Here is a 23,215-nt window from a genome sequence, read left to right as displayed (position 1 = left end):
CCTCGCCCTTCACGAGTGTCGTGTCTTTCCCGCAGCCAAGCTGGGGTCGGAACTGGCTGGTCCCCGCTCCCACCCAGAGTCACGGACGCGGCACAGGGAGCACACACAGGACGTCACGGGACACGCATCTAGGAGGATGACCCTGCGGGCCTCTGGAAGGCGCACTGCAGACGCGCTCAGGACGCAGGCGGAGGGTGGACTCACCTACACACATCGTTCCGTCCTCCCCCAGCACGTACGGGTCTGTGCACTCACACCGGAAGCTGCCCTTGGTGTTCCGGCACCGGGCCGACGGGTGGCAGGGGGGCTGTGCCACATCTTCACACTCGTTCACGTCTGCACAAAGCACACGGAGGTCAGGCGCCGTCTCCTCCCCCGGCTCCCTGTGGCGTCCCCTCCCCAGTTCCGGTCCTCACCCTGGGCGCAATGCAGGCCCCCCAGACTGCTGTCTAGAGAATACGAGAACCCCCAGTGCCCTGTGGGGCGTGTCCCTCTCGGGGGAGCCTCTGTGGGAGCACCTGCTCTCTTCTCGTCGGCCTGTGAGGTCAGCTCAAGAGCCGGTCGGCCACTCTGTGACCACGCTGCCCAGCACGACCAGGCCGTGTGGTGGGCGTGCGGGGCGGGGTTGCTCCTGACACGGAGGTCGAGGGTGCGGGCTCCCCCCAGCTGGGCTCTTCCCACGTGTAAACGGGTGTAATTATGCACATCCGAGGGGCCAGGGGTCAGGGCTGTGGTGCGTCTCGAGGGACATGTTTGCCCAGGTTGGGGACCCGCACCTTCTGCTCCCCCTGCCCCAGAGAAGCCACGGAACGCGTGGGACAGACCCACGCTGGTCAGGCTTTGCCTAGTCCTAGATTCCTGGACCGTTACCTGCCCAGGTGCGTCTCCCCCTCCCGAGCTCAGGGTGCTGACCCGGGGCTCCCTGTCCAGTAGACACAGGAGCCACGGTTTGTATTCATGGATCACACACCCTCTGGGCAACAACAGAGCAAAGGGCCACAGACACCCCGCGTTTTATCCACTTTGATTCCCGACTTCGAAGCCCTCACAAGAGCCTCATTGCAGTTAATTTCTAGGTTCGCTTTTTCCACCAGCCTTTCGTGTGGATGGGCTGGTGGAAAAGTAGGGCTGAGTGACGAGGAGAGTGCGTGTCTCGTCTGACCCGGGCACCGCATCCTCAGGAAAGCCTTTCTTTCCTCCCTGCAGCCGTGGCCGCCGTGGTTCACCGAGGACAGAGGTGGCTCTGACGTTCACATCAGTTCACCCCACGAGGAAAAGCACTCTCTGCGCTGTGTTCAGAGGCTGTTTTTCCTTGACTTAGAAACTCACAGTGCAGGGCACAGATCAGGTGAAAAACACCACGTACAGAAATAGCACATTTATACCACTGGCTGCACCGCGTTGAGTTTTCCAGAATTTGTTTAAAGATATTATATCTTAATCGTTAATGCAGGAGGACAAAACACAGGTCGTGTAAATAAAAGGTTAACACCCTCTCCTTCCTCGTCCGGTCTCACTGTGCCAAGTTTGAAACCGAGATTAATGAGTCGTCGTCTTCACGAAGGCATTGGAAGTATTTACAAACAGGCTCCTCTCGCCCCAAGCGGGTTCCCACTGTGCAGCTGCTCCGTGATGTGCATCTCACTTGGTGAATCTGTGGACAGTATCTCACGTCAGTGGACACACTGCTAATTTATTCAGCACGAGAGTTCCCGGTGTGGATGCACCAAAATCCAACCCACCGGCTCTGGACTCGCTATGTTGGTAACGCTGGGCATCTGCCTGTGCTTTTGCTGTGCCTGTGACTAACCGGAACGGAGAAGCCACGGACACGGATGACCCCCCTCGGTCAGGTCGCCTCTGCAAACGCGGAGTCACATAAGCCCTTGGTTTGGGGGCAGATGACAAAGCTACTGAGGTGGCCCAGGCAGGGTGAGTGGGGGCGCGGGCCAGCGGGGGGCAGGATCATTAGACCGGGAGCAGGCTTCTCAGAGCTGCCCCGCCCGACAGGGTCTTGGTATCCGGGCAGGTAGGTCCAGACTCGGGAGCTCTGGGCGCCCGGGGGGGGACCGTGAGCCAGGAATTGTGTCCACGCGGCGGGCCATGCCCCCCGAAGGCTGCCGGGTTCACCCCACCAGGGTTCAGAACCGAGTGACGTTCACTGCTAGTGGTCAGCACGAGCCAGGCATGCGCCGGGCAGACGGCTGATTAAGGAAGAAGAAACACCCGATGGGTGTGAGACGGGACGTCAGGAATAGAGCTCTGGGGTCATGAGGGCTAAAATCCGCCTGAATCCACAGGTAAAACGTCTAGGTATTTAGGCAAAGAGGGTGTAACCCACGGCACCGTGGGTTCCTGTGAACCTCGAGGGCAAAGCTCTGGCTTCCCCCTGACCACGTCGGATGAGGCGCGGGGTGTCCTCCAGCCTCGCCGCTCACGTCCTGCTCGTGCAAATCTGGGCACAGGGGTTTTCCAGTCCAGCCCTGGGCCTGGCGATGCGCTCCCCCGAGCCGGCAGGGTCTCACCTGGCTGCTCCTGTTCTGGCCACTGCTCCTCAGGGCTCTCCGTGGACACGACTCTGGGGCCAGCCACCGGGCCCCTCCGGGGGCCCCGACCCCTCCCAGACCCCAGCCCTCGCCAAGCAGGTGCACAGGACCACACTGCAGCCCGGCCTTGGCGCTCACGGTCTCCGTCAGTCTCTCTTGTGTGACCGCCGCAGCCCTTCGGGACAAGACACCTCCGGCCTCCGAGACCGGAACCGCATCTTCGTCACCGAGGCAAAACGTCCGCAACGTGAACCACTTCTAGCTGAGCATTTCCGTGGCCGTAAGCTCGCTCTCGCGGCCTCCATCCACCTCCAGAATGCTTTCCTCTTCCTGAACTGAAACTCCTGCGTGGCTGCACCCCTGTGCCCGCTGGGCCGTCAGCAGCTCCTAACAAGCAGCCCGCGCGCGCGGCTCCCTGCCTGTCGCCAGGCTCCTCCCAGGGGCAGTCGTGGCCAAGGTCGTGGGCCGATGAGCGGAGCCTGCGTGCCTCCGGCATCGCTTCCCCGGCTGCCGCGGCCCGGTGGGGTGCACGCACGGTTTGTGGGTCACTTCTCAGTCAGCGGGCCTGCGGTCACCAGGAGTCCCCGGCCTCAGGGACCCACACACAGGCACCCGCTGCAGACGGCCATTCTGCCCGCTCGTCCGCAGGGCCGCTCGCGCCCCTCCCCCTGCACCACTGCCAGCAGCCAGGCTGGACGAACGGATGGGAGGTGACCTGGGGGCACCCACATGCCCAGGTGCGCAAGCCGGGCGACAAGTGTGTCCCAGGGCGTTCCGAGAGGAAGCACCTCCCTCCTTCAAGTTTCACTCGAGAATGTGGCTCTAGAACCTTCTCCTGTGAGTCACTGACTTGTCCCTAATACCTGCGTGTGGACGTGACGGTCGTGACGCATCTAGAAAGCGGTCCACGAGGGCACCCCCACCCAGGAGACGCTTTATTTCCCCGCCACCTGGGAGGGTCGTTACGCTCAGAGGCGCCTTTTCAGGAGCCACACTTGCGCTTACTCCCAGTCTGATGGGCACAGATTTGGGGGTGAAGCGGAGGCTGAGGAGCACTGACCTCTGCACACGGGGGGCTGGAAGCGCCCGCCCCGGGGGGAGCAGGCCACCTGCTCCGGGCCGTGCAGCCGAAACCCATGGTGGCAGGAAAACACCAGCACGCGCTGCCCGGGCTCGCCGCACAGCGCCCAGTCCCCGTTGTCCACTCCGCCCTGGAGGCCACACGCGTCACCTGCACAAGGACGGAAGGCGGGTGCCCTCAGCGCTCACTGCCGGCTCCGCCCCGCCTCTGCCCGCCACTCTGACCCCACGTCCCGCTGGTTGGTCCAGCCGCGCACGACCAGGAGCACTGGCTTCAGAGCCAAGCCCACCCGCCTCAGGACGCCGGCTCTGGGCCAGGTCCCCCCCCCCCAGGGCTCTGCGGCCCCCCGACACGCTGCTCCCTGGTCACCAGACACAGCGATGGCGTCCAGGACGCTGTGCCCGCACCTTCCTCCTGCATCAACCCCTCCCTGGGAGGCCTACCCAGCCTTCCTGCCCCCTGGCGCCTCTCAGGGCTCTCACCTCCTGCCTCCTTCTCACTCCCTCACCCCCCTGACCCCCCTCACCTCCCGCCTTCCAGCCAGAGACATTTCTGCCACAGCCCAGCGGGCCATGCAGCTTCTTGGCACCGGGCAGAGCTCTGCAGACGGCACCACTGAGGCCCGGCGGACACCTGTGCCCCCGAGGCCCACGCGCTCACCTGTCCGCCTGCCCACCCCGACTCGAGGGTCCCATGTGCAGCTCATGTGTGGGGCGCCCGCCTCCCCCGTCCTTGCAAATAACGCATGTGCCACGACAGAAGTTAAGAAGGGCTTTACGTCACCTTGAGGAAGGACCTCCCTCCACGCGTCCAGGTTCAGGCCTGGAATGTTCTCGCACGACTCAAAGTCCCTCGGGAATCTTCCGACCAGGAAGGCGTCAGGGGGCACGCTGGGGAGACCCGTGTTGTCACAGATGACCCGGGACAGGGAATGCCTGGCCAGCTGGCGCCGCTGGGCCTCCGTGAACACCCCGCTGCTCTCCCACCAGAACCTGCGTGAGAGGAGAGGGCCTGGGACCGGGCGGCCGTTGCGGTCCGCATGCTTCCAGACTTCTCACGCCCACCACGCCGGGCCCAGAACCAGGACCCTCAGGGTCCTCACGGGGCCCGGGCCGAGGCTGAGCCTTCAGAGGGCGCCCTCGCGGGCCTGGGCCTCAGGCCCGGGGTTAGCGTCCGTCTGCCCCACTGGGCAGACCTGTCAGAGAACACCCCACAGCAGGCTTCTGGCGCCAGAAACACGCGCTGTCCGCGCGACACCTGCTCACAGGTGAGGCTGGGCGGTTGGGACGCATCCGCAGCAGCTCACAGGGTGCTGGCCTGCATGAGCCCCGTCTGGGGTGACCCGGGGTCGCCTCCCGCACGAGGGCCCGGTCGGGTGCACCCACCGGTCTCCGTCCCTCAGGGCCTTCATCTGTCTCCCGATGAGGCAGGCGAACAGCGGCCCCGTGCGCGCCCGGGGGAGGAAGGTCTCCGCCAAGCCGCCCAGCCAGACGTCGATGTTGTCCGGGTGACCATACAGGTCCATCATCCGGCCCGCGATGCTGGCGTTGGCAGTGGCCGTGCGCAGGTGGGCGCGGGTCTCCAGGGCGGGCAGGCCGCAGAACCGCCTCCACGCGTTGTAGCCTGCAGGGGGAGGGGCTGTAGCGTCTGCCCCGCCTGCCTCACCGCAGCCACGGTTCGCCGGTCCCGTCCAGGACGCCTGGCTACAGAGAACCCGCCCACTACCCGACGTGCCGGAATGTTCCGGCACTGACGTCGGGGCCTTCCTGGAGGGCTAGTTCATAAACCCAGTGGGAGGCACAACAATGCCAGACCCCAGACGCCACATTTTACCGTGATCATAACTCACCTCCCGGGCCTTTGAGGGGGAGGTAAGAGGGGACACGTGTGGGGGGCTCTGAGCAGGCAGGCCTGGTTTCCCACGGCCGGTCTGTGAGTCCCCAACACACGCAGAGAGGGGACACGTGAGGCGTGGCCCCTGACCTGGAGGGGCTCCCCAGGCACCAGGGGAGGCGTGTCTACACACAGAGACTGGGTGGCAGGCGGCAGGGGCCTCGCGTGGCTACCAAAAGCTGGCCACACAGCCCAACTATGGGCACCCCAGAGGAAAGGCCATGGAGGGCATCCCAGAGGGTCTCAGGGCTGGGGCAGCGAGGGTTGGGACAGGTAAGGGTGATGGGGCCTGAGTGGGCACGGCAGGTGGGGGTGGGGAGCTAAGAGCCTCCCGGGAAGAGGGTTCCCACCCACACAGTGGCCAGGGAATCAGACTGCTGGGGTGAGACGGCCTGGAGGCAGCAGAAGGCTGTGTGCTGACTGGGACGGTGACAGGGAGGGGCGGGCAGGACAGCCGCCTCTGACTCCCCCGGAGCTGTGCCTCGTGTGGGCTGCTGGGAGGCCAGACCATCTCCCTTTTCCTCTTTTTAAACCCCCTGCTCCTGCCCCACTGGGAGGCCCCGGACACCCTGCGGGCCTGTCCTCTGAGCAAGCTGAATGAGCTCCCAGTGGATGAACGAGGGTGCTTGGAAAGCCCATTTCTTAGAGACTGAACAAAGGTTGGCGATGCATTTACTTCTGAGAAGACAGGCCCAGGTGGGAGGTGAGCCAGGGAGGAGCCCGGGGAAGTGAGTCTGGGGAGGTGAGCCCAAGGAGGAGCCCGGGGAAGAGCCCAAGGAGAGTCTGGGGAGGAGCCTGGGGAAGTGAGCCCAAGGAGGAGCCCGGGGAGGAGCCCAAGGAGAGTCAGGGGAGGAGCCCGGGGAGGAGCCCAACGAGGAGCCCGGGGAGAAGCCGGGAGCAGGCAGACCTGGCAGGCCGTGGTCCCGGCCCCGCTGCAGGTTGATGGACGCCAGGTCCAGCATGCCCGAGCTCCCCAGCACGAAGAGCCTCTCTGTCAGCTCCTCGTTCATCAGCTGGTCCTGTACCTGCAGCTTGGCTGGTCTCGAGAGAAGGCCCCTCACGAGGGGGTCCAAACCGCCTGGAAAATATCACGGAAGAGGCCAAGATTGTCTCATGAGTCCTGGGAAAAACCACAGCATCTCCGATGGCCAGCTCTTTTTGCTCTTAATGGATGAGCCCTTCAGGTTCTCGAATTCCCTTCACGTGACTCCGAGGGCTTCCCAGTACTGCTTGGGTTCTGCCGTGTGGGTGGGTCGGCACCTGGCCGGGCCCCCCAGGGGACTGACTGGTGAGCGTAGGGGGCAGGCTGCAGGCCCAAAGGGGACCCAGAGAAGGAACCGGCAGTCCTGACGTTCTCACCTTGTGCACCAGTGAGGACGGTGTTACTTGTAACGAACGTGTGCTAACGAGGTTTCTACACGAGCTTTGAAACACTAGGTGGAGGGGGGCTGCACCTCAGGTGGCCACCCTGTGGACTCTGAAGAGCTTCAGAATCCGGGAGGAGGTTTTCTGATGAGCAGTCGAGCCTTTAAAAAGCTTCGAGGTGTTGACTTTCCCTGTAAAGGCCGATAACCACACAGAATTCGGCCAAATGTGCTGGGAGCGGAAAGCCTGCCGTCACCACGGGTTTGTGGGCGCTTGTGCCGGGGAGCCTGCAGGAGGGGGCGCACCTTCCTTGAGGACCCTCCAGGGGCTGAAGAAGGCGTCCTGCAGCCGCAGCGGGGGGAGCGCGGGGTGCTCCCGGAAGCTGGCGTCCAGCCGCCGCACCAGCGGGTGCACCGTGGCGTGGCCGAAGCGGAAGGCGGCCGTGGAAAACACGTTGGACACGGTGGGGTCCACGGTGGGGTCATAGCCCTCATAGGGGCCCACGTGCTGCTGGAAGGCCTCGGGGCCCAGGACTTTGGGGATGTAGTCTCGCATGGTGATGATCTACGGAGAAGGGAAAACAGGAGTTTCTGAGCGGGGCGCCTCCAGCAGGGCCCGGGGGCCAGACCGGGGCCACGTCCAGAGACAGGGGAGGACTTCCTCCTGCACATGCCCGGGGGCAGAGGTGTTCCAGGAGGGACGTGCCATCCAGGCAAGGGAACAGGTAACCAGCTGAACGGATGCGAGTAGCGACCTCACAGCTCTGGCATTTACGGGACGGGGCGCGTGTCAGCGACACCCCCAGACACCCCGCAGGGAAGGCCACACAAAACGTGGCTGCACACCACGCAGACACCGGGGCTGTGGCACTGCACCGCGCTTCACCCGTGGGCACTCCGGCGACGCCTGAACTCAGAGCGCAAGTCGGAAGTCCAGGCGTTTTGCGGAACCTGAGACCAGAGGCTCAGGATTCAGAGCCAGGAGTTCAAATCCCACCTCCTCCTTCTTAGTTGCGCTACTCTGGGAGGGCTGGGGGCCTCTCTGGACCAACTTCCTTATCTGGAGAACCTCTTTTGTGGAGTTTCCGTGAGAGCAGGAAACAGCCGTGGTTTTCTGTGCTGGGTGTGCGGTGTGGTGTCCACGTGGCAGACATGTTACTTACAGAGAGGGTCCGGGGCGCTGCTGGACTCCCCACCCGGAAGCAGGAAGGAAATGGCGCGCAAGCCGAGGGCTACGTGGGATTGAAGGGTCCTCGCCGGTTAAAATTAGGCCCAGAGAAACACCCTGTCACTCCTTCCCCCCCTGAATTGTGTCTGTCAGGTGGTTAGTTCGTTGTAACAGAAGCTCGAAGGCAAGGGGCCGGCAGGGGTCCCCACAGGAGCCGAACCTGCGTGTGGGTTTTGTAAATGAGGCCTCGTCCTAATTTGGTCCCAACCTGGAAGATGCATCGCTCTGTCTGAGGGGACAGGACTGACGCGGCCTGTGACCCTCCCCAGGTGCCCTTCAGGATCACGGGACCCAGCAGAGAGACAGGTGCAGCCCCCTGACTGGACCAGGTCTCAGCTCGCCCTGTCCTGCAGTAAGGCCTCAAAGTGACTTCTCCACAAGGTTTTTGTTTGTTCTACACCTGTGGATTCCCCTCGTGGGAGCCCCTTCCTTGACCTGGGGCAGGGGACACGCCCCCCCCCCCCCCCCAGGGGGTTTTTTCCGGGGGGGGGGGGGGTTGCTGAGGGGCCCCCAGGACGCAGCCCATGCCCCTGCAAGGGTTTTACCAACTCTTTCAATGCAACCTATCGTTATTTTAAGGTTTCCAAGGCATTTGCAAAAACCCGGAAGAGAAGCTATTGACCAAAGAAAACACAGAAGGGAATTTGAAAGTGAAATGTGAGCCTCAGAAATGTTGTAAAGTCCTGGGCAGCCGCAGGGAGGGGCTCCGGGGTGATGGGCGGGGCTCTGCTTCGTTCTTGCCCTTGGACCTGGACCCCTGCTCACACGGGACAGCTGGGAAACACACCGTCTGTCCCCGCAGAGCGTGCGTTCGGGGAAGGGGCACAGACACGACACAACACAGAAAATAAAGGGACACGCGCCATGGCAGAGTGGGGGGCGGGACGCCCCCGACGGGACCCTGTCTGAGAACCGATGCGCCTGCATCGGAGGCTACTTTGTTCAAGGTCAGAGCGTGTCTGACGGGCTGTTTGACTTTGCCATAAGACGGTGGCGGGTTTCCGGGTCACATTACATTGCCGTCCTCCAAATCTGCCTAAACGCCCCTTCACAGGCCCTACGTGGTTATCACTTCTTTTATTTCGCCGACCGCGTGTTCCCCTCTGTGAATCGTGAATGTGACTCAGAGGTGAGCTCCCCTCCACCGCCTGTGGGTCCATGTAACCGTGGGCATCAGGTTCCCACGACGGCTCCACCCTCCAGCACCACCCCCACAGCACTGGGCTCCCGCGCTCTTACCCCGCCCCCTGCACCAGGGGGCTTCCGCCCGCGACCCCCCCCCCCGCCCGCCCCCCCCCCCCCCCCCCCTTACACAAGCGCGCAGCTCCTTCTGGAGCTCTACTCCTGAACCTCGGGGCTCCCGTGCTCCCTGCGTCCCGCCCAGCTCCCGTCGCTCACGCTAGCACAGGGCGTCCCAGTGACCTCTCACACCTGGTGCAAGGCGCCCACCACCTTCCGCGCCTCCTGGTAGGCGGTGTTCGCGCTCCAGTGCGCGTTGAGGGCCTTGAGTGCCACGGCCAGGCGGTTGTGCTCCCGCAGCCACAGTGTGTGCAAGGCCGTCAGGGCGGGGACCTCGCTGGCACGGCCGTCCCCGGCAAGGAAGCAAGGCGCCTGGGCCGTCCCGCGGGTGCCGGGCTCGGGCGCGCAGCCCGTGGGCCCAGGTGGCCGCGCGAAGGGCAGGTAGGCGCGGCCGGCGTCCCAGTGGCGCGTGTTGACCCGGAGCAGCCCCTCCGCACTGGTCCAGTTGCGCAGCTGCTTCTCCAAGGCCGGGGAGCTGCCGTACACGGTGGACGCGTCCAGGAAAGAGGTCAGCCCGTTCATCTGCTGTCGCGGGTTCGCCGAGGTCAGGTTGCCAAAGAAGGCGCCTTGGATACCCGTGCCACAGGCCGCGGAGGAGCGGTAAAATGGCAAACAGGACCGGCCTGAGGTCCCCGAGCCGTTGGTGGGTAGCTGCCGGGAAAGGGGAGACCGGGTCGCTGGGCCTCTGCAGACACCCTGAAAGCTCTAGGCAGGCCGGGACCCTAGGACACCGGTGCCGCTGTATGCCCCGCCCACTTCTGTCTCCTGCCCCGCCCACTTGTCCCCCTCCAGCTCCCCCTTCCTGCCAGTGTCAGGACATTCGGAGGAGGCTGGAGTTTCCTTAGCTGTGATTGGTGCAGGCCCCATGGTGCCCTTTCACCCCTTCTCTTTCCTTTCGGTCTGTTTTGTTTAGATGCCTGGCCTGTTGGGGCCTCCTCTACAGACGCCCGAAGGGTCCTAACTTCTGGTTCTCTTATCGGGACCTCCCACCAAGCTCGGGCACAGCGTGACCCAGAGTGGCTGCTCCAGGAAGGTGTGTGGTACCTAGGGGACACGGCCCAGTCTGCTTTTGGGTAGAAAGTGCTCCCCCTACCCCCACCTTTGAGGATGTTTTCCAAAGAGAAGTGATTAAACCCTTACCTGCACTGTCTCTTCCCTTGCTAGTAAGAGAGGAAATTAGCACAATATTTACAGAGACCAGATTTGCAGTGTCTGTGGGTGCATTCTGTGCTCCCCCAGCTCTGCACCGTTAGCCCTGCCGATGTGCCCGCTAGGTGTGCATGCGTGCCCCAGGCTCTATGTCCAGGTGTGCGCCCGCTTTGTTATTTGCGACAGCATTTTAAAACAACAAAGCTTAAAACCACCTAAATGCTCATGAAGAAGCTCATCGTTAGTAAGTTATGACGCGTACTGCAGGACTGTCGAAGTCTTAAAACAATCACGTTTCTGTCCACTTAATGACACGGGGAGAACTATAACTACTGCTCGGAGACCCACACCAAGTTGGGAGCAACGCACGTAGTGCGACACATGAGCTGTGCGTGAGGCTCCTGTACGCACATAAGGACACCTTATGTACATACATGCACAGGCAATTTCTGGCCGCATCCATAGGTTTTGACCTTTCATTTTACACTTCTGTTTGATTTTTTAAATGACATCTACTACTTTTGTAACCAATGTGAAGAAGTTTAAATTTGTACCTGTATGGGAAAACACGGGTCTTGGTTTTTGCAGGTCAACTGGCAATCAGCTTCTCCCTCAGATGCAACTTTCCTGGTGCTCTGAGGGGTGAATGCGATGTCGTGATCAATATATTGGCCCCACACCATCAGGAGATCAGAATATTGGTCATCTTCCGTGACGGCCTCATTGGAAACTCGAATAACTTGCCTTGTCACCTCCCGGACCTGGGCGAAAGAGACCAGCTTGTCATGTGGGAAGGCCATCGGCAGAGAAAGAGGACACTGGGGGACCCTGAGGGTCATAGGGCCGTGCTCGTTCACAGGACAGGAGGCTGCGCCCATTCATGGATGGCTGGCGCTCAGAAGTTCGAGTCTGTGGCATTAGGGTGGGTGGACACATCCAGGCTGCCTTCAGCATAATGCATTGGTTTGTGGCGATTGGGGGGCCTTAGTTAACTGCCCTGAGTCTTAGTTTCATTATCTGTATGTGAGTATGAAATGTTGATATTTCAGGATCATTGTGGGGATTAAATTAGGTAATTTATTACACATCTAGCCATTGGTGTGACAGAGGTCATGACTCAGAGGACAGGGCCACGGAGGGCTGTTCCCCAGGCCTTGACACCTTTGTGGCTGTGATTACTGTAAGGACCTCAAGACAGGAGGCTACCCTGGGTTTCCAAGTGGATCCCATGCAATCACATGGTTCTTAAAATCAGAGAGCTTCTCCTGACTGTAGGCAGAGGGCATGCAGCTTTGGGGGGGCAAGAGCCAAGGAGGCAGTGTCCCTGGAAGCCAGGGGGCCAAGAAGCAGACCCCAGCCTCCAGGTGGAACGAAGCCCAACCCACACCTGGATTGGAGGCCAGTGAGACCCATGTCAGACTTCTGGTAACTTTGCGTCGTTTAAGCCACTAAAATTGTGCTAACTTGTTACAGCAGCAGCAGGAAACTAATACATCCCATTAAAGGTACCTGAGCTCTGACCTGAGTAGCTGTGTAATTCTGGTGGGGTTGCCCTTAACACTGAGAGTTCGGAAAGCCTCACGGCTCCGACAGGTCTGGCAGCTAGTGTAGGACAGGAAAGGTGTTACTACCTCATTACCCAGGCAGCTGAATGGAGGCTGCAAGCGACCTACAGAAAAGTACGGGTTAGCACACCCAGAGGGGCCTGTGCCAACCGCAGGGAGCCCACGGTGCGGCTCTGACACCAGGCGGCTCCTGTCCTCCTGCCTGTCAGCCAACGGAAGACCTCCCAGGGAAGCTGTTGGTTTCCGTAGGGGAGCCTGGGGACGGGGTGGCGGTCCCCAAGCTGGCGTGGTCAGATCCCGACTTCTCACACTGAACAGGGCGTCCCTTTTATGTTTCTGGAGAATTCCACTGTCACATACAGGACGGGACCAAGCAGACTGGTTTGTTCATGGAAGCAAGTAGTCAAATGGAGGGTCAAATATCCATTTTTTGAACCAAATTGATCAGTGGATTGGATATGAGTTTGCTTAGCAAATAATTTGCCTCTGGGAGTAAAGCGGCAACCATCCATGGTTTTGCATGAATGAATGAATTACGTAACTTTAAGAATCTTTGAATACACCTCCTCCTCTGCCCATGCATAGAGGATTTCTTTCAAATACCGAAATGAGGTGATGAGCAGAGAGTTAGAGGAACTTTAACTTAAATCTGCCTTGTTGTGCTCCCTGGCTGGTGACTGGGGTCTCTCTGTGCCCTGGAGCACAGGGGTCATGAGGGTGGACGGGGACTCTCCGAGCCCACTGCCCTGAGCAGGCTGGCTTCCTCCGAGGTGGCGGGTGGCCGGGGAGCATCGTGGGGACACAGCGCTGTGAGCTACGTACGGGGGGCAGTGGAAAGCCGTTGTACAGGACGTGGGGGTTCCACCCCCTGGCCTCGCTGATGCCGTCTTCATAGGCGGGGGGCAGCCACCTGGCCAGGGCTGTGTTGGAGGCTCCCCACCTGGGATGGTCTCTGCAGAAACAAATGTGAGGCTTCCAATCATGAGATAGCCTACATCTGGGGACAAGTGATAGATGAATTAGAATGGAAACACTGGTTCAAAGAGCAAAAGGAAATGGGAATTTTCTGCTACAGAAACATCTGTTTTTTTTTTTTAACGGCTAATTTGGGTATAAAATTGTTCATGCTCCCTTGGCATTTACCAACCAAATCCACGTGGGGTCACTCGGCATCTGGGGCGGCCCTGTGGTGCTCTCTGCAAGAGAAATGAGCAAGGTGGCCATTTGAAGGCAGTAGGCAAGCGTCTGGCTCAGGAGGTCACACGGCAGAAGGACCTGAGTGGGCAAACATTGGGATCTAGACTTCAACGACCCTTTCGTGCATCTGATGTGTAGGCACTTGGAGCACCTAAGTAGCAAAGTCTAAGAGACTCGTGACACGCTGAGTGGTTTTTTTAGTTTGTGGAGTGTTTAGAAATAGACGTCTTTAAAAATTAGTTGTGTTCTGACACAATTATCATTATTAAGGACATCATGTATGTGGATCATTCTGACATAAGTGTGACTGATTCCGATGCTCTAAGAGGGAAGAGAACCGGGAGCTCCTGCGAGTGGTTTCTGATCTGGGCAATGGAGTCAGCACATTAGAAGGACAGACTGAACACAGCTTCTCCTGATGGTGCCACATGGCTCCTGACTTAGGGAAATGGGTTTTATTGCATCCATCGCATCTCGGCTGCCTTCCCCGGGAACCCTCGGGAGCACCTAGCAGGAGGCGGGATGGGCACTTTTGTGTGTCTGCAGGGACAGTGGGTGGGGATAATTTGATTTTCAGTCCTTCGTTGATTTCCAGCACACTGGAGTGGTTCAATTTGCAGAGCGACACGGGACAGCAATGCGTTTAATTAGCTGCCATAAGTCAGCGTGGGGAGATTGGTGTGCGCTCCAATAAGGTGTCAGATTTGTTATAGTTGGTTTCTCTTTACTGGAATCCCAGGAAGAATGGCTTGGAGGGGTGCTCTTTCAATCAGTTACAAATGAGATTTTTTTTTTTTAAATTTATTGTCAAATTGGTTTCCATACAACACCCAGTGCTCATCCCAACAGGTGCCCTCCTCGATGCCCATCACCCACTTTCCCCTCTCCCCCAGCCCCCATCAACCCTTGGTTTATTCTCAGTATTTAAGAGTCTCTTATGGTTTGCCTCCTTCCCTCTCTGTAACTTTTCCCCCCTTCCCCTCCCCACTGTTAAGTTTCTCAGGATCTGCATATGAGTGAAAACATATGATATCTGTCTTTCTCTGCCTGATTTATTTCACTTAGCATAAGACCCTCCAGTTCCATCCACATTGCTACAAATGGCCAGATTTCATTCTTTCTCATTGCCAAGTAGTATTCCATTGTGTATATAAACCACATCTTCTTTATCCATTCGTCAGTTGATGGACATTTAGGCTTTTTCCATACTTTGGCTATGGTTGAAAGTGCCACTATAAACAATGGGGTACAAGTGCCCCTCTGCATCAGCACTCCTGTGTCCCTTGGGTAAATTCCTAGCAGTGCTATTGCTGGGTCATAGGGTAGTTCTATTTTTAATTTTTTGAGGAAACTCCACACTGTTTCCCAGAGCGGCTGCACCAGTTTGCATTCCCATCAACAGTGCACGAGGGTTCCTGTTTCTCCACATCCTCACTAGAATCTACAGTCTCCTGACTTGTTCATTTTAGCCACTCTCACCGGCATGAGGTGGTATCTCAGTGTGGCTTTGATTTGTATTTCCCTGATGAGGAATGATGTTGAGTATCTTTTCGTGCGCCTGTTGGTCAAATCCTAAAATCTGTATGGAACCACAAAAGACCCCAAATAGCCAAAGTAATATTGAAGAAGAAAACCAAAGCGGGAGGCATCACGATCCCAGACTTTGGCCTCTACTACAAAGCTATAATCATCAAGACAGCGTGGTATTGGCACAAAAACAGACACATAGACCAATGGAATAGAGACTCCAGAATTGGACCCACAAAAGTATGGCCAACTAATCTTCGACAAAGCAGGAAAGAATATCCAATGGAAAAAAAGACGGTCTCTTTAACAAATGGTGCTGGGAGAACTGGACAGCAACATGCAGAAGAATGAAACTAGAACACTTTCTTACACCATTCAAAAAAATAAACTCAAAATGGATAAAGGACCTGAATGTGAGACAGGAAACCATCAGAACCCTAGAGCAGAAAGCAGGAAAAAACCTCTCTGACCTCAGCCGCAGCAATTTCTTATTTGACACATCCTCAAAGGCACAGGAATTAAAAGCAAAAATGAACTATTGGGACCTCATGAAGATAAAAAGCTTCTGCACTGCAAAGGAAACAATCAACAAAACTAAAAGGCAACCAACAGAATGGGAAAAGATATTTGCAAATGGCATATTGGACAAAGGGCTAGTGTCCACAATCTATAAAGAACTCACCAAACTTCCACCCGAAAAACAAATAATCCAGCAAAGCAACGGGCAGAAAGAAGATGTGAATGAGACGTTAACTGCTTAGGCTGCGATGTTTGTGCCGAGTGACTTTTCTATTTCAGTAGCTTGTGGGCTATCACGACCGCCCAGGGGCACTCATGTGCCTTTGTGGACACTCAGCAAGGGTGTGCACTTGACCTGCACACCGCATGTGGCCTGGTGCCCTGCCGGCCGGCCTGGAAGCATGACCATCTCGGCCTGCGGTGCGGGGGCCCCTGCTGGAGCTCCCCGATCGGCGGCAGCAAAGACCCGTGAGCGTGAGAGACGGGCCGTGGAGGGGGCACGACTGAACCCTCCCGGAGGAACAGGCTTTTCTGTAATTGGTACGTGCTCAATGTGTTCCCCAAACTCTGGAAACCTTACTTATCGTGGTGACATCTGTGCCCACGTTGTGTTCCTCGATATTTCATCGAGAAACCAACACCAGCACCGTCTACTTTTCCTTGAAGACTAACAAGCGTCCGTGGGGCCTCGGGGGGTGGCCTGTGCCTGCCAGGGGTGCTGTTCCGTTTCGGGTTTGTTTGGATTCAAGTGTCAATATCAGTAAAGGATCTGAGGACAGCGCGGGCGCTGACCCATCTAACAGCTGGTTTCAAGCAGATAAATGCAGGCGTTTAAGGGAGAGGATGCTGTGAAGGTGACACAAACAGCTCCCTCAGTGCGCTGAGATCCTCAAGGTTTCACTTCCGCTGGGCAATTTCGTGCTTCGGTCCAAACACAAAGGAGAAGAAAAAGTCAGTGTGAAAATGACCCCAAAGCAAATGGCCAGAAGAAAAGGGCCCTGGGGACGTGAGTCTTCAGATGCCTGGCGTTCGTACAGCCACATATGTTGGCAAGCCAGATCCGACACTTAATTTGGTTTTTGACAACTTTTTTTTTTGGCAAATTAATACAGAGAATTATATATACACCAGAATATATACTAAACCTAGGTACGTTTGGGGGTTTTTCCTATAATTTCAATGTATGTATCAAGTTTTGCCTTCAGAGTGTATTGTTTCCTCTATGAAGTCACGGGTTTTGAGGAGAGAAAGTCTCCACGGATGAAGCTTGGTGCAGAATTACCACGTAAAGGAGACTGGCATGCCAGCCTTTGGTAGGATGACGACCCGCAAACCTGGTCCCAACCTCTCTGTACGTCCGTGTGTAGGACGCACATCAGGCAGGCCTGGGAATTAAGCAGATGAATCCAGTAACAGGCTGTGTCTCTGTCACCGTGTGGATGGAAACGTCGTCTGCAATCTCCATGCCTCTGCCGGATGGTGAGAGAGGCTGAGGGCCAAGTTTACTGGCTGCCATCTTTAACTTGACGTTAACCAAGCCTGAGCCGTGAAGAGTGTCGCCGTCACCTTGAGAAGCAGTATACATCACAGCTGCCTGATCGTAGGGGCCTCCCCCCTGCTCTCGGGAAAATTCACGTTGAAGGATGTTTCTGGCCCTCTGTGGCTAGTGCCCTCGGCCAAAGCCAACTGGTCACATGTGGAACGGTCATTTCATGGTAACAATCACGGCAACACCTACTGTCCCCGAGCTTGTAGACTGCATGCAGGGACCTCTAGAAACGTGTCTCTCAAAATCAGCCCTGCCAATATCATTCCCATTTTATGGATACAGAAATAGAGCCCGGAATGCCTCCGAGAGTCATCAAGGTGGTCCCTGCTGCACGCAGCAGCCAGAACTGGACAGCACGTGTGTGAATTTCTGACGTCCTACGTGTCACGTTTGGATTGACCGTAGGAGACACAAGCAGCACCCATGCCCACACCGGCACACGCGGGGAACCCAGGTGGCTGCCGGAGCCCGAGGGCCGGCTGAGAGCAGAGAAGGGCCACGTGAACGGGCGTGCACTCGATTTCTCGTGAGCGACACGCTTGTGGCACCGATGAGGTCACACAAACAGAAGAGAGACCGTAGACGTCCTTCTCCATTTCGGCTGCTGATTTCGCGTGACGCGGCCCAGCAGTTGGGATATTCTCAGCAGAGGGGAAAGGAAGGTTAGAAGCCACGCCCCACATGGGGCGCCTGGGTGGCGCAGTCGGTTAAGCGTCCGACTTCAGCCGGGTCACGGTCTCGCGTGATCTCGCGTGATCTCGCGTGAGTTCGAGCCCCGCGTCGGGCTCTGGGCTGATGGCTCGGAGCCTGGAGCCTGTTTCCGATTCTGTGTCTCCCTCTCTCTCTGCCCCTCCCCCGTTCATGCTCTGTCTCTCTCTGTCCCAAAAATAAATAAACGTTGAAAAAAAAAAAAAGAGTCAAAAGAAGCCACGCCCCACACACGTGAGGTCTACACTGCGAGAAAACCAGCACAAGTGGAGAGTTTTTAAACCCACCGTGTGGAGACTTCGAATTTGTACGGTTAAATCCCAGGTCGCTCTGGCCACCGCACCGCCGTCAGTAGGCCCGGAGCACCGCTGTTCGCTGCCTGGCAGCAGCTATAGGATAAGAAGGGACTTGGTGGAGGAAGAAAATGGGAAGAAAAACGCCCGCTGAGTGTCCGAGTTCGAGTGCGGAGGAAAGACCGTAGCGGGAAGCAAACCCCAAGAACTCGGAAAGAAGCACTGGCAAAATTTAGGACAAATGGGAAGCATGACATCGGTAGCGGCCATCACATCCGCGGTTTAACTCTGCCCCCTCATAGGGAAGTCTGACCACCGGCGAACCTCGAAAGAACAGCAGTCCCGGCTTCCTGCTGATGACAAAGCTGCTTTCAAAACTGAGATAAAAGATGTAGAAACTCAGCGAAATAACCAGAAGTACCGAAAAGGAAAACACGCTTTCCCAGTTAAGAAAATACGGGTCAGAAAGAAATAGCTGCGAAGCCTTTACTCCCCGGGTGTGAACACACCAGTGTGCATCACGCCCGCGGGGGCCGCACAAGCCTTGTGGAGCCGATGGGACCCGGGGCCCGTGTGAGCACACGTGTGTTGGTCTCTGCGGCACAGACGCGCACCCCGAAGCAGCCACGAGTGGCGTCTCCCGTGTGCACTGAGGACTCACCGGCCCGGGCGTCACCGAGGCTCCCACCCTCCGCAGCCTGCACCCCAGGCAAAGCCAGCACCAGCAGGAGCTGGGGCGTCACGGAGGAAAGAGGTGCGGCCAGGAGAGGCGCCAGACAAGACCCCCCGGATGGAGCCGGCAAGGGCTCCCCAGGGCGGCCCTGCCCCCACAGAAGGAGCCTCAGAGACGGAGGCAAGAGGCCCAGGCCTTCCTGGGAGGGGGGGGGGGGGGGGGGCCCAGGGACACCCTCAGTGGCATGCGGAGTGGGGGAGGGACGCCGAGCATCTGGCCGTCCTTGATGGCTTGGGTCATGGGCATCACCCTCTGCCTCCGACAGCAGCCCCGTGTGCACGGCCCCCGCCTGACCAGCCACGTGGGTGTCCCCGTCTCCTTTCCTTCGTGTATTAAAAACGGGAGCTGTTCCTGTTTACGCCGGACCCACTGGGGCCCGTGGCTGTCACATCCCCCGGCACGTGTCACGGTGCCTGGCTCTTTGGGCGCTCGAAGTGTTCTGAACAAACAAGGAATGAACGAATGCACGAGCGAACGAGCGCACGCACGCACGCACGGCTGACGGCCGTCTTCTCCCAGCCCCCACCCCGGGGCCGGACCGCAGCGGTGCTGCCCTCCCCCGCCCGTGACCCAGCCCTGCGTCTGGGCCTGACGGAACCGCCCTCGGCCCTCGTGCTTCCGGGTTCTGGTCTCAGCTGAACCCGCGGCTCCCGGGCCTCCCCAGCCCCGTCACACTCTCCCCTGCTCTCTCCCCTCCACGCCACTGTCCCCCGTGCTTGTGTGCCACTCTCTCCCCCACCCTCCTGTGGGCCCCGCTGTCCAGGGGCTGGGCGTCCCCTCACCGGCCCTGCAGGCAGGTGTCCAGGGGACACCGGTAGACGGGGTGGGGGCGTCCAGGGGACACCCGTGGACAGGATGGGGGCCGGGTTCAGGGGCCACTGGTAGATGGGACGGGGGTGGCGTCCAGGGGACACCCGTGGACGGGTGGGCAGGTGAGGTGGTCGAGGGTAGAGAGATCCAGTGCTCAGAGGCGGAGACCACCCCCCCCCCCCGGGTGGTCTGCCACCTCCCTCAGGAGGGCCGCTCATCGTGTCGGAATCCAGCTGAGAAAACCGGAAGAAAATACCTGTTGGTGCAGGCGCCCGTGATGAGCCTGTACTTGTTTGCCAGGCAGGTGTCTGGACACGTGGGGGGCAGCATGTGAGGCAGGCATCCGGACAGGTTCGCGATGGTGCTCAGCACGTCTTCTGGTAGGACATCTGAGGAGAAACAGCAACGCGTTTGTAACGGCAAGCCTACCGATGCGGTGGGCACGGTCGCACACTCTCAGGGTGTCTGTGACCCCTGTGTTCGGGCTCACACGGAAGCCACGCCGTTCGCTGGGGCAAGGGCTTCCTTCTCCGTGAATCCGGTCGCTCTCTCAACAGTCCCCTTGAGCCTCTCACCGCCCGCAGGTGGCCTATTAAAACCTGGTTTTGCTTTGTGATCGTTCAGGAAAGCAAGTCAGAGCTCCAAGCCCCCAGACACAAGCCACCTAGTGGGGTCACGTCCCCGACATGCCTGTCACACCCTCGCGGTGATGGAAGATAGCCAAGCGCAGTCCTTGTCCCCCCTCCAAGCCTGCCCTGGTCAGGTGTGCCCGCAGCATCCGTGTGTCCATCCACAGAGCCGTCTTTTCTCTGCGCACTGATTTCCGGATCCCTTCTCCCGAATCTTTCTAGATTAGGGGCCCAGAAACCTGTCTCTTATTTACTCACTTTCTCCCCAATTCTGTTGCTGCTTATTGAACAAATCAAAGCCAGGACTGCTTTGTTGTCTGCTCGCAGAAGGGATCACTGGCCACTTCTCCAAGATGGTTTGTACAGATCTTCAAGATAACCCTTAATAAGCCGACTAACCAGACACCCGTGAAGCTGAGGTATTCAGCAGAGAAACACAAGGAGAAATGCACCCTGTAAACTGGGGAGAAATGACATCGGCTTCCTGACCATCAACGTGCGCCGAGCAGTCCCTGCGGCTCAGTGACCCTCCGACAACGCTTTCTGCTCAGCCGACGGGAACGTGTGCGGCTCACGACGTGAGCGCAGGGCCTTCAGAACAGGAAGCGCTCTGCCGTGGGGAGCGTGACCAAGCCCACCGCACGGAACCACGATCGTAGCCGCGTTGACGGACGGAACCAGCGTGCGCGAAGAGCGGGAAGCAGGGCGCCTGCAAGTAGCTGTGGACACTGCGCGCTGATGAGGTCCCAGGGGCCGCATGGCCTCAGTTACTTTTCCCACATTCTACACTGTCTACACCTGTCCACGCTGTTGACAATGGCAACCATAGGAAACTCCCTAAATTAATGGGTTCCTCAGTTCTGTATGTTGGCCTGGGCCAAACCCCTCTGCCCCGTCTCCTGATACCCCTGCACCCTGCGGCTGAGCAAGGCTCTGGGGACGGGATGGGGCCTACAGCCCTCAGAGCCCTCACTCAGCCCCACGATTTGACACAAAACCACGTCAGAAGAATCTTTGGCTGCCATGAAGTCAGTCGAACCTGGTAAGTGTACTGTCTGAGAATTCTGGTGAGTCCCGACTCAGCCAAGCCTGTCTTGTTGTAGAGACTAAGTAACCACTTCAGGTTAAGTGTCTATGGCCAGTTCGGATTAAGGGACCCAGTAGCTCACGGCACGACACTGGAAAAGTCTGGGTAAGTTTGTTTCTTAAAAATCCTGCCTTCTAGTTGCCCACCCCAGGGCTCACAAATGTGCCCGTGGTCACGACGGCCATCAGCGCAGGGCCCTGCACCCACGGGGTGCTTTCACCCGATGCAGCTTGAGCCCAAGTCTATTTTGTTCTGCCAACAGCCGGGCAAGCCGGCAGCTGGTGTGGTGCCCAGTTCAGGGTCGAGCACCCTGGTTCTCCAAGGCTCTGAGCCAGTAACAGGCAATGACTCACCGTCCTTGCTGGTCCCTGAGCTCCTGGGAGCTCCCCGAGTTCTGACCAGGTCTGTGGACCTCCCCACACTCCTTCCACCATGACGCGGGATGCCCAGGAGGCTGAGCTCCTTGGCAGGTTCAGTTCGGACGGCAGAGCAATAGTGACCTCCCAGGCCAGCGCAGACACAATGTGATGTCTGCCTGAGCCTGTTTATTTAAGAGCCAAGTGTCGGTCCTGGGAGTGAGCAGGGACCCCATGTGTGTGCAGCGGAGTGAGAAGTGCCCTCGAAGTCCCCGCCCAGCCCTGGGGTCTGCTCCTCGGGGGCCGTGGCTCTGGGTGGGGGGCACCTCAGGGAGCTCACCAGTGGGAGGCTGAGATCGCCTGAGCTTCCCGTAGACTCTTGTCTTCACGGCCTGCACGGAAGCTTCCATGATCTCAGCCGCTCGGGAGACGGCGCGGCTGGTTGGCTCGGGGAGCTTGGAAAAAGACAGCAGCTGTGACGGAGAAGGGCTCTCTCGTTCGCTGAGGTCTCTGCGCACAAGAGGAGACTCGGGGTTGGTTACTCTTTCGTGGCTGTGTTCATCGGCCGTCACTGATGGCTTCAGTGGACTCTGTGGAGCACCACACGGCCAGCACTGTGCGGGCTGCAGGTCAGGCTGATACACACGCTGCTCGCCGGGACTCAGGGCTTAGCCAGGGGACAGGGCCTGTGCGACACTGTGTGAGATACACCTTCTCCCCCAGATCCTGAGATGCCTTTGCCGTGTTCCAGCCGGTGAGCGAGCCGCCCTGAGTGCCTGCAGCCCTGCGAGGTCCCGGGGCCAAGAATCAGCCGCCACAGGGCATGACGCGGCCACACGCCCTTTGTTCTCGAACCGAAATCACCCTAACGCGAAGTGCCATCGGTGTCGCCGGCAGCCGGCCTTCCTGGCCTCTCACATCCCGGGAGCCCCGGCCACAGGGGGTCAGTGCAGCCCCTCTGCCCACGGCATCTGGGGGCCAGGGCCCCAGGAGCAGAGGGGCCGGGCTGGCCTCTGTGCCGAAGCTGCCCTCGCCTGGTGGCTCCCGCAGGGTGGCGTCATGCGGCCCCAGGTGGAAGCAGGAGCTGGCAGGAAGGCCGACGCTGAGGCCTTGGCGAGAAACAGCCAAATTCTCGCTCAGTCGTCCCCCTTGCGGCCATCCAGTGGGCCACCTCTGTGTTGCATTTGTTAATAATAAGCACAAACGGGCAGGGCTTCCTGGGTGAAAACAGCGTGGCAGGCGCTGTGCTAAGTACTACTTTCTTCTCAGTAATTCCTCACAAAGGCTCAGGGGATAAATTCTGCAATTATGCCCATGAGACCAGAGCAGCTGGCCTCAGGCCGACAGCCAGCGAGAGAAGGACCCGGTATTGGGACACAAAAGTCACACACGTCTGCAACGTGTACGTTAGAGATACCCGAACGCACATATAAAGGTATCTGACATGTAACTTTAATATAAAAAAGCTGTGCTTAGACCTGCCAGTGTGTTTTTTAACCACATGATGGCATCATGCACTTGAGGGGATCCAGCTTTTCATAGAAGCTGAGACACTGGCCTGCATTCTGCACAGACCCCCAGACAGGGGGCCCTGGCCCCAGACACGGAATCCCAGCCCCAGACAGGGGACCCTGGCCCCAGAAACAAGACTCCCAGCCCCAGACAGGGGACCCTGGCCCCAG

At 58.6% G+C, this 23,215-nt stretch overlaps 1 protein-coding gene across 1 annotated transcript in view; it reads right to left on the bottom strand.

The window, feature by feature from the left end:
• Positions 1 to 23,215, bottom strand: part of TPO (thyroid peroxidase) — a 45,135-nt gene that overhangs the window by 10,126 nt on the left and 11,794 nt on the right. The window contains 11 exon segments of the mRNA XM_040495952.1: positions 205 to 336; positions 3,607 to 3,777; positions 4,411 to 4,619; positions 5,013 to 5,250; positions 6,428 to 6,598; positions 7,191 to 7,449; positions 9,544 to 10,062; positions 11,115 to 11,321; positions 12,948 to 13,077; positions 19,718 to 19,850; positions 21,874 to 22,043. Of these exon segments, the coding sequence (XP_040351886.1) occupies positions 205 to 336; positions 3,607 to 3,777; positions 4,411 to 4,619; positions 5,013 to 5,250; positions 6,428 to 6,598; positions 7,191 to 7,449; positions 9,544 to 10,062; positions 11,115 to 11,321; positions 12,948 to 13,077; positions 19,718 to 19,850; positions 21,874 to 22,043 (2,339 nt within the window).

The sequence above is a fragment of the Herpailurus yagouaroundi genome, unplaced genomic scaffold, assembly GCF_014898765.1.
Source record: "Herpailurus yagouaroundi ecotype Mexico unplaced genomic scaffold, PumYag 188, whole genome shotgun sequence".
Taxonomy (NCBI): domain Eukaryota; kingdom Metazoa; phylum Chordata; class Mammalia; order Carnivora; family Felidae; genus Herpailurus; species Herpailurus yagouaroundi.
This window is presented reverse-complemented; position numbering and strand designations above follow the sequence as displayed.